The sequence below is a fragment of the Prionailurus bengalensis genome, chromosome B4 (genome assembly GCF_016509475.1).
Source record: "Prionailurus bengalensis isolate Pbe53 chromosome B4, Fcat_Pben_1.1_paternal_pri, whole genome shotgun sequence".
NCBI lineage: Eukaryota > Metazoa > Chordata > Mammalia > Carnivora > Felidae > Prionailurus > Prionailurus bengalensis.
Window position 1 is genome coordinate 112,905,914 of NC_057358.1, and position 13,575 is coordinate 112,919,488.

Below are 13,575 nucleotides of genomic sequence, written 5' to 3' on the forward strand. Positions count from 1 at the left end.
ATGTATGACCTATAATGCTAACTTTAACCAATAAAATTTACACTCCTCCTGGCCAATGCATGGTTTCTGGAACACTTTAAATTTTAAATATCTCTATCTCTCTATCCAGCTGTCTATTTATCAGCACACACATACATCTACATTCAATCATTTTGGGAAGTGGGGATTCATCGTATTATTTGACCCCAGCTTTATCAAAGAGGTCGCCTGGGAATTGTCTTCCACCATGCAGTTCTCTTTCGTTTTGCTTTTGGTTTTGTTTTTCTTTTTTAAAGAGAATTTAAAGAAAGCAAAAAAACCTGATCTATTACAGGGTTCTTACCACCAACAACCCATTTTTTTTAACATTTAATTTGCAAATATACTGCTCCCAATCCTTGGATACTTTTTTTTTTTCTCTTTTTTACCTGCTTATGAAAGAAGTTCATCATATTTGCATGGTGAAGTCATAGATAAAATTGTTTTGTTCCATTTGCTTTTGTTTAATTTAGGACAATAAAATGAGAAATGGAGCATTTATGAAGATCCCATGACTTCAAAAATGGCTTGAGCTCATCTCCTAGTCTCTTCTTGGTTTTTAAAAATTTTTGGTAGTGGTCACAGTGTATACATGAAGGGAGCAGCAGACCATTTGTAAATTTCTGAGACTTCATAGTAACTTTATACATATATATTTTTTAAGTATTTCTGATAGAAAGCTCATCTTATTCCTCATAGCTTCAGTGGTAAATATTTGGAATTATGCCTTCATTCACTCAGTCTTCGTTCATGAGCATATGAATATTTAATGCAGAATTCTAAAATTTTTGGAACGGTAAACAAAATCTAGAAAATTTCACCTAGATATTTATGCATCTGTCCAGACCCCTTGTTTTAACCTTAGTTCTCATTTGAAAGCTTACATGACGTCTCTTGGATGAATCAAAATAATTTCAAACAAATTGCATTTATTTATTTAATTTAACAGTTTATTTACTTTTGAGAGGGAGAGACAGAGTGCGGGGGGGAGGGGGTGGGCAGAGAGAGAGAGGAAAACACAGAATCTGAAGCAGGCTCCAGGCTCTGAGCTGTGAGCACGGAGCCTGACATGGGGCTCAAACTCACTAACTGTGAAATCATGACCTGAGCCGAAGTCAGACGCTTAACTGACTGAGCTACCCAGGTGCCCCCAAACTAACTGCATTTAAAATCAAACTCATGATCTTCTAAGCATGTTCCTCTTAGAAAATACACTGCCGTGTATTCAGTTTTGCAAGCAGAAACCTTAGCCCTTCCTCGCTCTCTCTCTTATCTATCCAATCAACCACCAAATCCTGACAGTTTTACCTCCTAATTCTCTCACATGTGTGCATGTCTGTCCTTTTCTACCAACACCATCAGTGTCTTTATACTCTAAGCTACCTCCACTTTTCAAATTTGTGCTGTAAGACTGAAATCCTAACTGATCTACCCCTATCTGGTCTTAATCCCCTCCAAATGGTTTTACGCACTACAGAAAAAAGCTTGCGTATATATGTATGTATATGTTTATGTAGATATATATTGCATACAATAATAATAAACACTTATTTAGCACTTACCATGTGTTCAGAAGAGACACTTTACATGTTCTAACTCATTTAATTCTAATTGAATAAAGGAGGTACTATTATTTGTCCCCATTTCATAAAGGAGGAGAGCTTGAGGTACAGAGAATTTAGAGTCTGACTAGGACCACTTAACAGGAAAGCTGGGGTTTGAATTCAGTAATTTTAGCTTCAATGTTAATATTCTTTACCACTACATGATACTAATTTTCAATGAACATAATTCCTTCTGACTTAAAACACTTCAGGTAACTTCTAATTATTCCTGGAAACTACAGTGTCTATGTTCTGCCTGAAATATTCTTTTTTCCCACCAGCCTTGAATACTTCTCATTCTTTCTTTATATGTTTCCTTAATCATTACTTGTTTAAAGAATCTTTACATCAAATCAGTATTAATAATTCCTTTGTACCATGTGGCTTTCTGTTAATAGCATTTATCACAGATAACGTTTTATATATTTTTGTGATTTGCTCACCTAATTGATGAACTATCCACTATAGTATAAACTATTACATTCCCAGTGTGTAGGATAGTCGGGTGTGTGTGTGTGTGTGTGTATAGTACTCAATACATATTTTCTGAGATAAATAAAGAATAAAAAAGATGGGGAAGAAGGAAGGAAGGAAGGAAGAAGAAAGGAGGCAGGGAGAGAGGGAGGGAGGGAGGGAGGGAAGAAGGGGGGAAGGGAGGCAAGAAGGAAGGGAGGAAAAACGGAATTCTTAGAGTTGAAAAGGTCATAGAGGAACATATTACAACCTTGCTTCCAGATCAGGAATTCCTTTTATAGCCTTTGTCTTGAACCATTACTCATTCTCAGTTTGAACAGTTCCAGTGGTGGGTAACTCCATCTCAAGAAAAGTTGCTTTTATTGTTGGATGACTCTGAACAACTGTTTGAAAATTCTTCCTTAGCTAGAGCTAAAATATAGCTCCATATACATTTCACCCATATGTTCTACTCTTCATTTTGGAGCTCCTGGAATTTTAGCCCCTTTTTCTATGGCAAGTTTTCAAATATTTAAAGTTCTTATATTTCTTTCAATATATTCTTTTTCACCAGCCTAATGATATCTCATTACTTGTATTTTCGTGACATAAATTTAATAACTTTCTTTATGTGCTTTGAAGTTTTAAAAAATTATTCCTAATGTCAATTAATTTCATTTCTCTCCTTTGGCCAGCATTTTAAAAATTCTGTTCAAAGTAAGTTAATTGGTTCTTCCATCCCAACCCCATATAAGTTTTGTGTGTGTTATGCTCTTTTCTTGAGAATTCACCTTATAGAATGACATTTTAAGTTTCTGAGAAACCTTGAAATAGCATGTTAGATTTTCCTTAATCTGATGTTTCACAAATGTATATGATCACTTTTCTAGGGAAATACATAAAATTATATAGAATATTTCAGAATATTGTTTGGAAAATATCTAAAGTCATGTATGAATCTCTATGGAATATTTATTATTTAAAGATATGCATTATGAAACTAGGAGTCTAATGTAAATAATACTTTATTACTTAATGATATCCTGGGTTATTCCTTTTTAACTCATGAGAAGTAGGTGTATTATGTTAAGTGATTTGAGTATAATTTTTTTCTTATGTTTTCAAGAAGAAAAGGAAAAACAAAAGTAGGGGGAAATATATTTGCATATATTCATGGTAGAAAATGGAAATTATTGTTACTTAAACACTTTTTATTAAAATATGTTCTTAATAAAACTTGTAACTAATGCCCTTGAAATAAATATTTTGGTACCATTTTGTTAGAAAGCATTCACTCTTTTTATTTAAAAAATCCCAAACCACTAGCGAATATAAGAGCTAAACAATTTGCAATTCAAGTGGATTTCAAATGTTAAAACACTAAGATTCTTTCAGAAATGTGTTATAAGAAATATAAAACTTAGTACTTGGTTTAATAGAGAGAATACACTGTACTATATCTAAGAACAGCAACTATAAAAAATAGTAGTGAACTGAAAATTGATGTTGCTCTGTTATTTGGTATTAAATGACTACAATAAGTATTTAATACATTTTATATCCACTCTTGAGCTAAATACCAAACTTATACCTACAAATACTATGTAGCAATCTGCAATTAATTATGATGAAAAAATATCTCATTGTTTCAGTTTTTTACAGATCTCCTTACCTCCTGTTAGATTACTGTGTTCCTACGATCAATATAGTATCTGCATACGCAATTTTGAACATGCACACAAATATGGCTTTTATATTGCATAACAGTACAATTGCATTATTTGATATGAGTAAGCTGTGAAAGAGACAAAAAAGAACTATCTTTGAGTTGATAAGTTGACAAACTATCTTAACTCTGTGTCTGTTATATTAATTAAAGAAAAGCTAACCATGCTACATATCATTGGTGAAAGCGTCTTTGCATAGAAAACATAAGCTTCACAAACAAAAATGGTGGCAAGAGAGCACCACTGGAATGTGACTTTTGTCTTAAAGTTATGAATAGTGACCAAATTTCATTTCAGAAATATTAGCCCATGAAACCAATTTTAGATTGTTAAAGATGTGTTTAAATAATGACAGCCTGAAGGAGCCTGAAGCAGGTCATTAAATCCATTGGGATTGGTGGTTTGATTTCATTTCCATCAAGACGGAGGTAGCGAAGGTGAGGTCCATAACCGAAGGAATCTTGTTCTCCAGGCAGTATGGTAGGACATATTACAGAGACGTTCACATCTGTGGAGACAAAGATGGCATGTGTGAATGCACTTGAACAGAAGTGACCGGGTTGGGAAGACCAAGAGGCCACATGCAACAATCCTGTAGAGGGCCTAGCAGCCTGATCTGTCAAAGTGCCAGATACAAACCATTTCTGTGTAGGTTGGAGGTTGTGCACATCTGTTTATACAAGTAGCCCATAAAAATGTGCAATATATATATATATACACACATATAGTGCATATATATATATATACACACACACACACACACACACAATAATTCCATATTCAGTTATACTTTGTGCAGAGCACTAGAAAGGACATACTGTTAAAATGTGATGGAAATAAAAGCATATAAGGTATACCATTTGTTTTTGAAGCTTCCAGGTGAGATAAGACATGCTTAGACTACTATAAAATAAGACAGGTAGTATTTAGGGCATTCAAAGTGGAGACAAAGGTTCATAGAAAGAACACATAGGTGCACAGGTAGATGGATGGACAGATGCATGTATAGGTGGAAAAATTAGTCTGTTATTAGGGAAAGTGCTCAAAAACTATCTTAAAATGAAAAATTTCCAATTAATAGTGTATGATGAGTTTTAAAAAGTACATTTAACCTAAGTTTACATATGTAATACTTATAGAAAAGAATTTTGGATCTTTATATTTGTGTATTTAATTAGAAAGGATACATTTGCCAAGAATTGAATTGCAAAGAATTCAAGCCAGCAAACATCCCATGAGCCTTTTCAGATGGTTAGGATGTGAGAAATCATGCACCTGCCTTGGACCAGAGCCTTTGGCATCAATGACCATACTGAAATTTAAGAGTATTCAGGAAAGAAGTCCTGTTAAATTAGCAAAATTCAGACGAGTGTGCGCATTAGCTGATTTCAACCATGAATCTGCATACTGCTTTTAAGTCTCATATGAAACTATTTTGAGGAAAGGGTTTTCCCTTGGAAGATGAGACTCACCTAACTTTGGCAATGGCCTTCCTTTGAGCTTATGCCGCACGTGAGATTGCTTTACTCCGATCTTAGGTCATTTTGTGAATTCAACTTGCTAAAAAATAATGACTCGTATTTGTATAGCCATTTGTGTATATAAAGTTAGTTTTTCACATGCATTATCACCTTAACATCACAGAGGCTTTATCAGGCAATATGATTATTCTCCCTACCTGGGCATAGCAGGAATAAGTGGTTCAGACAGTTAAGGTATTGCCCACAAGGTATTTTAGCAAGCAAATGCCAGAGCTGAGTCCTCACCTTGTCCTTTTCCTACTACATAGGGTCCCTTGACTGTTTCTCTTTTAATGTCCTATCATTCTTATTACCCTTATGCCCCATAATCAACGCAGGCCTGAATAAATGCAATGTGAGAAACAAGAGTTCTAAAGGTAGTTATATTTTCATAAATTAATTATGGTGTTTCTCAGAGAACACGAAGAAGTAACTTATTTGAATAGTTGTTGCCAAATTTAAAGTCCTTTAAATTGTTCAGAAGAAATAAATATTTCCATCTTTCTCATAAGAAAAGGTCACTGTACCATAAATTCTAAGAACTCTTCATATAAAAGGTATGTTTCTTGGAAACCACTTTATTAACAACTAGAGTAGATTATGCAGCCAAAAGAAATAAGTACTTTAGCAGTTATTACAGCACAGTGTGATATAATGGATATAATCATGAGCCAATAATTCTAGCCAAGGAAATTCTTATTTTGCACTTATTTTCTGGGAATATAGAAATACCATACCTGATATCTACATTAAGAAACAAATAAATCAATTTCTCTTTGTTGATGTTGTTGCTGTTAAAATTATTCTTACTTGCGTTGGTAGACATTTTTCTAAAGTCCTCTAATCTGGAAATTGAAGACAAATGAGCTGGGACTATACTGTGTAGTATATAGTATACTGACGAGTCCTGAGCTCAGGTTCTGGCTATTATATTTATTCTTTGTCCTTGAGCAAATATTCTCACTTAGTTGATCCTCAGTTTCTTCATTAGAAAGTCTTAATGCTACCACACAAGATTTTTGTGAGGATTAATTTATTATTCTCAAAGTGTGGTCCTTGGGCCAGCAGCATCAGTATTTCTTGAGAACTAAATTATTAGGCCCCATCTTAGAGCTAATAAGTCAGAAAATGTGAAGGTGGGGCCATCAAGCTGTATTTTACAAGCCTTCCAGATGATCCTGATACATGCGAAGGTATGGGAACAGTTGAAGAATAAAAATATATGAGAAAACATTGTAAAACTTTTAAAAATGTCAGGGGATGGAGAACAAAATCCTACCCTCCTTGGTATAAATTTGTGTAAATATGAAAGTTCCTGGAGTGTGTGCACAACTGTGTGTTGTATTTTGCTATTTTACTCCTAAAGACCCTTGTGTTCAAATTCTCAGGGGAATCCCTAATTCACAAACAGGGATCTATGTGGAATCCCTTTAAATTCACTTCCCACATCCAATGTCCACGGGGCTTTTGTTGCCAGTTAAGGGATGCACCTGTAGAAGCACAGAACTTTCATTAGAAAAAAAAATGCATATATTAGGTCAATATGGCTGTTGTGCGATCCGGTTCAGTGAAAAAGATTCAGCAATGAAACTTTTTTTATGTTGCACCTTTGGCTTTTGACTACAGGATTAAACAATGCGTCGCATCGCCATGGAAAAATGTGGCAGCAGCCTTTGTTAATTCCTAGATTTATATATGCTCAAGTATGCTGTTAGAAAAACCCCAAAAAGAAAAAAAAAAGAAGAGAAAAACTTGAATAACCGAGCAGTTCCCAGTGGAAAAATAGCCTATTCTTATAAATAGGATGTGTGTGTGATTATTTGCTTAAAGGAAACGAGTGAATAATAACCAAGTGGTACAACCTTCTGACAATTATCTGTTCTATTTTCCTACAAACGGACTGATTCACACTTTAGGAACGTATTTTCTAAGGTTGTTCAGGAGAAGTCTCCTCACATTCTCTTCCTAATGGGCTTGTGCCAGGATTGAGGATGCATGGGCAGGTGCCAGGCTGGTTCCAATGCCCATGACGTTGTACACTTCTGCACCAGGGTCAAACTGGTCTCAGTGTGATTGTGCAGATGCCAGGTTTGCATTTAGTGTCTCCAGCTTCTTTCTATAACCATGTGTTTCCTGGGTGACACCTCTGCCTCCAAGACACTCTCACTCATCCCTCTCTCCCTTATCAGAAACTATTTTCAGGAAAGGAGCAATCATTCTACCTTGCCTATTGCCATGAGTCCTGAGAAGTCACCAACTTCCAGGAGCATTTGCTTCTGTTTCTACTGAACAAGGTGTTAAACGGCAGCACTAATTTCTAATGCTTGGTCCGCAGAGCAGCAGGCTCAGCCCCATTTGGGAACTTGTTAGAAATGAAATCTCACTCAAGTCTCATCCCGAATTACTCAATCAGGAACCATGGCATGGATCCACAAACCTGTACACTCTAAAGTTCGAGAAACTCTGTCATCTAAAGCAGAGTCTTTAATTAAGGTGGTTTCAGGCACCTGTAGTTTTTAGGACCGAGGTGCCTTTCTGATACCTCCTATTCCTCCTATTACTCCTATTCCTCCTATTACTATTCCTCCTATTACTATTCATGAGTTCATATGTACTTGGTACATTTTCCTAAATAAATCTACCCAGTGAAGCAGGAATATTGGACTATCCCAGGAGTAAAAGAAGATACATTCAATTTCTCCAATGGGTAATCACCCTTTGTAGAATACTAAGGTCCACTTTTCAATTTACAAATTGAAGATTAGAACTTCCTTGTCCATTAAGATTGTGTGTGAACAGACAAAATGAAAATACTGAAAATTGAAAAAAAATCTGAGGGCATATTAGTTGGTGGTGGATGGGGGGGGGGGGGAGCCCAACACAGTTACTATTCTGAAAGAAAATATAGAATAAGTTTAATGGCCATGAGCATTTTAATCAAAGACATACCCTGACGATTACTTACTTTTAATTTTGTTATGGTCAAGGTGAAGGTGCTGCAGGTGAGCACTGATTCGAGGGACCTTGGTGAGTTGATTGTGAGATAGCTGAAGGTCTAGTATTGAGGATACATCAAAACCACTAGAAGGGAGACCTGCGTCTGACAATTTGTTGTGGTTTAGTCGTAGGAAGGCCACTTTAGGAATCACATTAAAATAATTTTCTGGTATTCCTTCAATAGAATTGTTGTCCAAAAACAGTTGCATTGTATTGGCTGGTAATCTCGGTGGCATATTCCTTAGAGCATTCTTGGCCATGTTTAGCTGCATTAGGTTCTTGAGTCCCTTGAAGGTGTCTCTTTGAAAGGCATTGTCTAGTAGTTTATTGTGCTGCAAGTCAAGAAGGGTCAGGTTCTCCAGATTGCTGAAGGTCCCTTGAGGGATTCTGGACACTTTGTTTCTAGCCAACTGTAATTGTTCTAAACTTCTTGGCAATGGGGAAGGTACCTCCTCTAGCTCATTATCTTCCAGAAATAAGAAAAGCAGCTTCTTTAGTTGGCTCAGGGCTCCTTTTTCAATCCCATAGTTGGTTATTTTGTTCTTGTTTAGATTTATCCATCTCAGCTGGGTGGCATTCTCGAATGGCTTCTCAGGAATGGTTTCTATCAGGTTGTTCTCAAGATAAAGATACCAGATCCTTGAAGGAATAGGAGGGATTTCTTTGAGACCTCTATTTTCACAGTATAAAGCAGTAGGGAAACTAGGGGGACAGAAACATTCCCTGGGACAGTCAAAGTCATGCATAGCCCAATCCTCTGGATCACCTACGTCATAGACCTGTCTCACACTTCGAGTCCACACAGTATCTGTTATGAATAATACCCAGATGACGAAACAGATTGTGGTTGCCATTATAGTACCTAGGATGGGGGACACAACTGTTAGATACTGGAATATTTTCAACCTGTAGAAAACTGTGTGCTCCAAAAAAAAACCCCAGCAAATATTGCTTCTTTAGGGGAAGGGTAAACACATTTGAACAATTTATACACTAGATATCAATTAATACACATATATTGAGTAGGCACTATATGCAAAGCATTTTGCAAACACTGAAACTCAGTAACTTTTAGCTTCCCAGTTTTAACCCAATCACAATGAAAACCGAGAAATGGAAAGCAAATTTCAGGAGCTCTAAGTGCTTTTCCATTCCAAGCTATTTAATACAAGAAAGTTAACTGAAACCCGCAGTTGAATACAAGAGTACAAAAAATGATCTTTTAATAACTCAGATTGAGAGTCCGCGTTGTTTCTAAGAAGTAAGCATATGCTTTTACTTTTACTCCTAAATGAGCAGAACATCTGGATGAGATTTCCCAGGCTCTTTGGCCCTTGAACCAAAGAAATAGAGAGATCAAAGAACATTTTAGCAGTATGTTGTCAAGGAAGGTTCTAAGATATGAAGAAAAATGTGTGATTAATCTCTTGCTCTGTTGCTCAACTTCTCCGGTAAGTTGTATATTGGGGTCGGGGGTAAGACTTCTAATATTAGAAGGACGAACTCAAGTTGTTCAGCCAGGGAGTTTGGATTATAAACTCTGTATCACAATGAGGCATATATTCAACTATGGCATTACTGTGGTTGATAAGAAAAAACAAACAATATGTCTCGGTTCGGATAGAGCCCATATTTTCAGGATGGTTGCTATCAAAGAAAAGGTTAACACTAATTGGTATATGACCATCCAAAAGATATAAACCCTCCCCACTGGGTATCAATAAGGTTATGGGTACAACAAACTGTTCTAACAGGAAAAGTAATATATATTTATATATATCTATCAGTAGCATTCCGACCAAGGTACATCTAATTCAATCGCTTGGTAATAAGAATAGCATACATTTTGCTAATTCCTTAGGAAAAAATAAAATAAGCATCACTTATGAAATGCTGATCTTTCAATTGTGCCACTAAATTGAGGAAAGTAGCAAGTGCAGAGCTGGTTCCACAAGCTGTCACATTTTTTACGATTGCAGAATTCTGCTCTAGTCATCTTCCAATAGAGACACATTAAAACATTCTTTTCTTCAGAATAGGGATTTTCTTTAGTTATTAAGCCATAACCCTGCCTCTGATGAACCAGAACTTTGAATTCGTAGCTTTAAGTTTTTAAAAAGTGCAAAAATAGTTTACCTTGCTGTCCAGGAATATACCGTGGAGTCCTGTGTCTGGGTCTGAAGTTTGCTAAAACTTAATTAAGGGGGGGAAAAAAATCTATGACTAAAACAATTTATTTTTAGTGTATGCTATCAAGCCTCCTATGAGAAAAATAAAAGCTACTCTGACCAGTCACTGTGAACACCTTTTGATCTATTGTTTCTACTTTGACAGGGCTTCAGATTGCTTACCTCAGCCTTCTTGGATCTTCTTCTTCCCTTTCTATTGGCCACCGCTCATTCACAGTAATGGATTTACCCAGGCTCCACTCTCGTGTTTTTATGAATCCTCCCTCAAATATATGCACCAGTGGCTCCAAAGTTAACCCCTCCAACAACAACAGCACCTCAGTACCTAGGCAGCTCAGCGCAGGAAATTCAGGCTTTAATCTCAGGAGCCTATAACAAAAATTCAGGGCAACTGTCACTCTGAACTCACCGTACCAGAGATGTTACAATGTGCTGGTCTCTAGACCTGTTTAGCTAGCAGGCGACTGAAGGCAGTTTTGATTCCAAACATAACCAAAAGAGATTTTAAAGCAGCTCTTCTCTAGAAAATTTTTCAAAAAAAAAAAAAAAAAAAAAAAAAAAAAAAAAAAACGAATACGAAGAAATAAATGCTGATGTCCTCTGTTTCTATGGAAATATTTTATGCATTTCTCATATGAAACAGATGTTGGAATTCTAGTCAGATATATTGTGTTTGAGGGTAAGATAGGAAAATATATTTGAAAAATGTAAAAATGAAATCTGAGAAGCTCTACCTATGTTGGCACTACACGTGGTGTTATGCTCTGTTTTATAGAAATAATTTCTGTGTCTCTGTTTCCCATTGGGAGCTTTATTCCAAGTAATTATTAAAATGAGATTTTTTTTTCTCATTACAACAGATGTTTTGTATTTAGTCCATTACAAGACATTCTGTTGCGCTGCTTTTTCCCCCCTTTAACGCATAGATCTAAAATAATGTCTTCTAGCTCTTATATTTGAGAGAAAGGATTGTTGTGCCATTGGAAGAAAGGCACAGATAGAAATAATTTTCAGACGCTATTCTGGTGATGGATTGTAAACACGCTGTTTTTTCAAAATTTATCTTATTCTGGGGTCAGGAAGTTTAATTCACGTGATTCGGTCAGCACTGATAGAGCACAGTGAAGAGGAGAGGGTGCTGGACCCAAAAGACCTTTCCTGAACCTCCCGCCTTCTCCCTCCTCACCATCGGCAGGTCAGTTAGAGGTCTGCCATCTCTCCGCAGTACTAGACCACCTCTCAGTGTTGGCCCTACTTTTCATAAATGCTTATGGAAATGTGAACCTTTCTTGAGTATTAGCCCTATACTCTCAACTGGGAAATTCATTTAAGTTTATGGGCTTTTATAGACTAAGATCTGATTCAGACATGATCTCTTGTAGCTTTCCAGGTGCACTCATCCTTCACATGAGAAAAAAAAATCAAGCGTTATTTGCTTTCTCAAAACAATGATCTCTTCTGCCTATTGCGGTTTGACTTTCCTCTCTCTTCTTTTCCTAAACCCTCAGGATATACACAACAGATGATCTTCAAATCTGCACAGCCCCCTCCAACTCTTTCTTCTTTCTTAATTTTCTCTTTTAGCCAAAATTACTTGAGTCATTTCTTAATTTTATTACACGAATATGGCTGCAAGTTCATTGTAGGAAAGTTACAGGAGCATCCTGGCTGCCTCCACTCTTCATTTCCTGTTTACCAGTGGACCCATGATCCACCCTCCAAAATATGGCTTCTAATCCTTCCGCTTCCCTAAACTTGCTCTGACAAAAATCAGCAGTGATCTTCATTGTACTGATATATTGAAGTTTTTTACTGTCTGGCTTACTGGGCTTGTGACTTTTAACAAGGTTGACCCACCCCTTTCATTAAATGTTTCTCTTAGTTTCTGTGATATTCTCTCCCCGTTTTCCTTTCCCTTTCTTGGTGATTTTTTTCCATTTATATCCTGAAGCTCTCTGTTTCCTGTAACATTTTTTTAAAAGTGTTTCTAGCATTTAGAGCTGCTTGAGACTCTGTCCTCTGCTCTGTGCCCTCCTTGCTCTCTACACATTTCCTGTAGGATTGGGAAGTTGTAACCATGCCCTCTATTATGATGACTCCTGAGTCTTTATCTCCAACCCCGCCTCTGGAAGAGACGTGCACTTTTATGTGTGTGTTTACCTGCTTTCCAGAACTCTCCTATTGCACACCTCAAAGGCCTGTATCTAAGATGAAATTCGCTGTCTCCCTTTACTTCTAAATGCTCTTATCATTTTGTACTTTTGAGTGCTTCTATCATCTTGTTCAGTGTCCCAAACCAGAAATCTGGAAATGATTCTTAACTCTTCCTTCTCATTTTGTGAGCATATGAAAACGATCACATTTTAAGGACCCTGGGAGACATGATATAAATAAAAATGACCATCTACAATGCTCACCAAATTTTGGTATCATTGCTTCCAGACTAAAAGCACAGGATGTGCTATCTTGATTTTTCCTATAGCATTCCAATCTACCCTCATTTGATTACTGATTCCTGGAGGATGGAGACTTAAAGTCTTCATTGGAACTGCTTAAGTGGAAGTTCAATAAATTATATTAAGGCAATGGTGAGAATGTCTGAATCATGCTAGCTGGTATAAGTCTTAATGAAAGACTTTGCTCAGTCTTATCTGATTCTGCCAAGAGGGAGAAAGGAAGCCTTGGTGTCATAATATAGCTTTGGTGTCTCCTCTCTAATGACAGATTGATATTTTCAAAGTCCATGGGGCTTTGGATATAGTACGTGTTTAATATATATATTTGCTGAATGAGTAAATGAACAGGTAAACACAAAAGGCACATGCGTCACTTTGAAAGCTATGAGTTTTTTTATTAGAGTAGCTATGTAAATAGAAACATGGTGGACAATCTTAGGTAAAAAAAAAATGTGAGGTGGACCTTTTCTTTTGCAACTTACTAGCTGTTTGAGCTTGCACAGGCTGTTTAACCATCATGAGCCTGTCTACCCATAAGGCACCAGCCCTGTTACGAAGGTTTGTTTGAAAATCAAATAAGATAATGGAGGCAATGATGTCAGATAAATGTG

General features: G+C 36.5%; 1 protein-coding gene across 2 annotated transcripts; it reads right to left on the reverse strand.

Annotated features, from left to right (window-relative positions):
* Window positions 1-3,355: 3,355 nt before the first annotated feature.
* Window positions 3,356-10,912, reverse strand: KERA (keratocan). Of its 2 annotated transcripts, none has more exons than XM_043562051.1 (3): window positions 10,671-10,912; window positions 8,288-9,181; window positions 3,356-4,310 (listed from the first exon to the last, which is right to left on the reverse strand). In XM_043562051.1, the coding sequence occupies exons 2-3, from the start codon at window positions 9,171-9,173 to the stop codon at window positions 4,144-4,146; spliced, it is 1,053 nt and encodes a 350-aa protein (XP_043417986.1). In that variant the 5' UTR covers window positions 9,174-9,181; window positions 10,671-10,912; the 3' UTR covers window positions 3,356-4,143. The 2 variants fall into 2 exon arrangements, with proteins under 2 accessions (XP_043417986.1, XP_043417987.1); XM_043562052.1 differs by lacking the exon at window positions 10,671-10,912 and adding an exon at window positions 10,456-10,634.
* Between the last annotated feature and the right edge of the window lie 2,663 nt (window positions 10,913-13,575).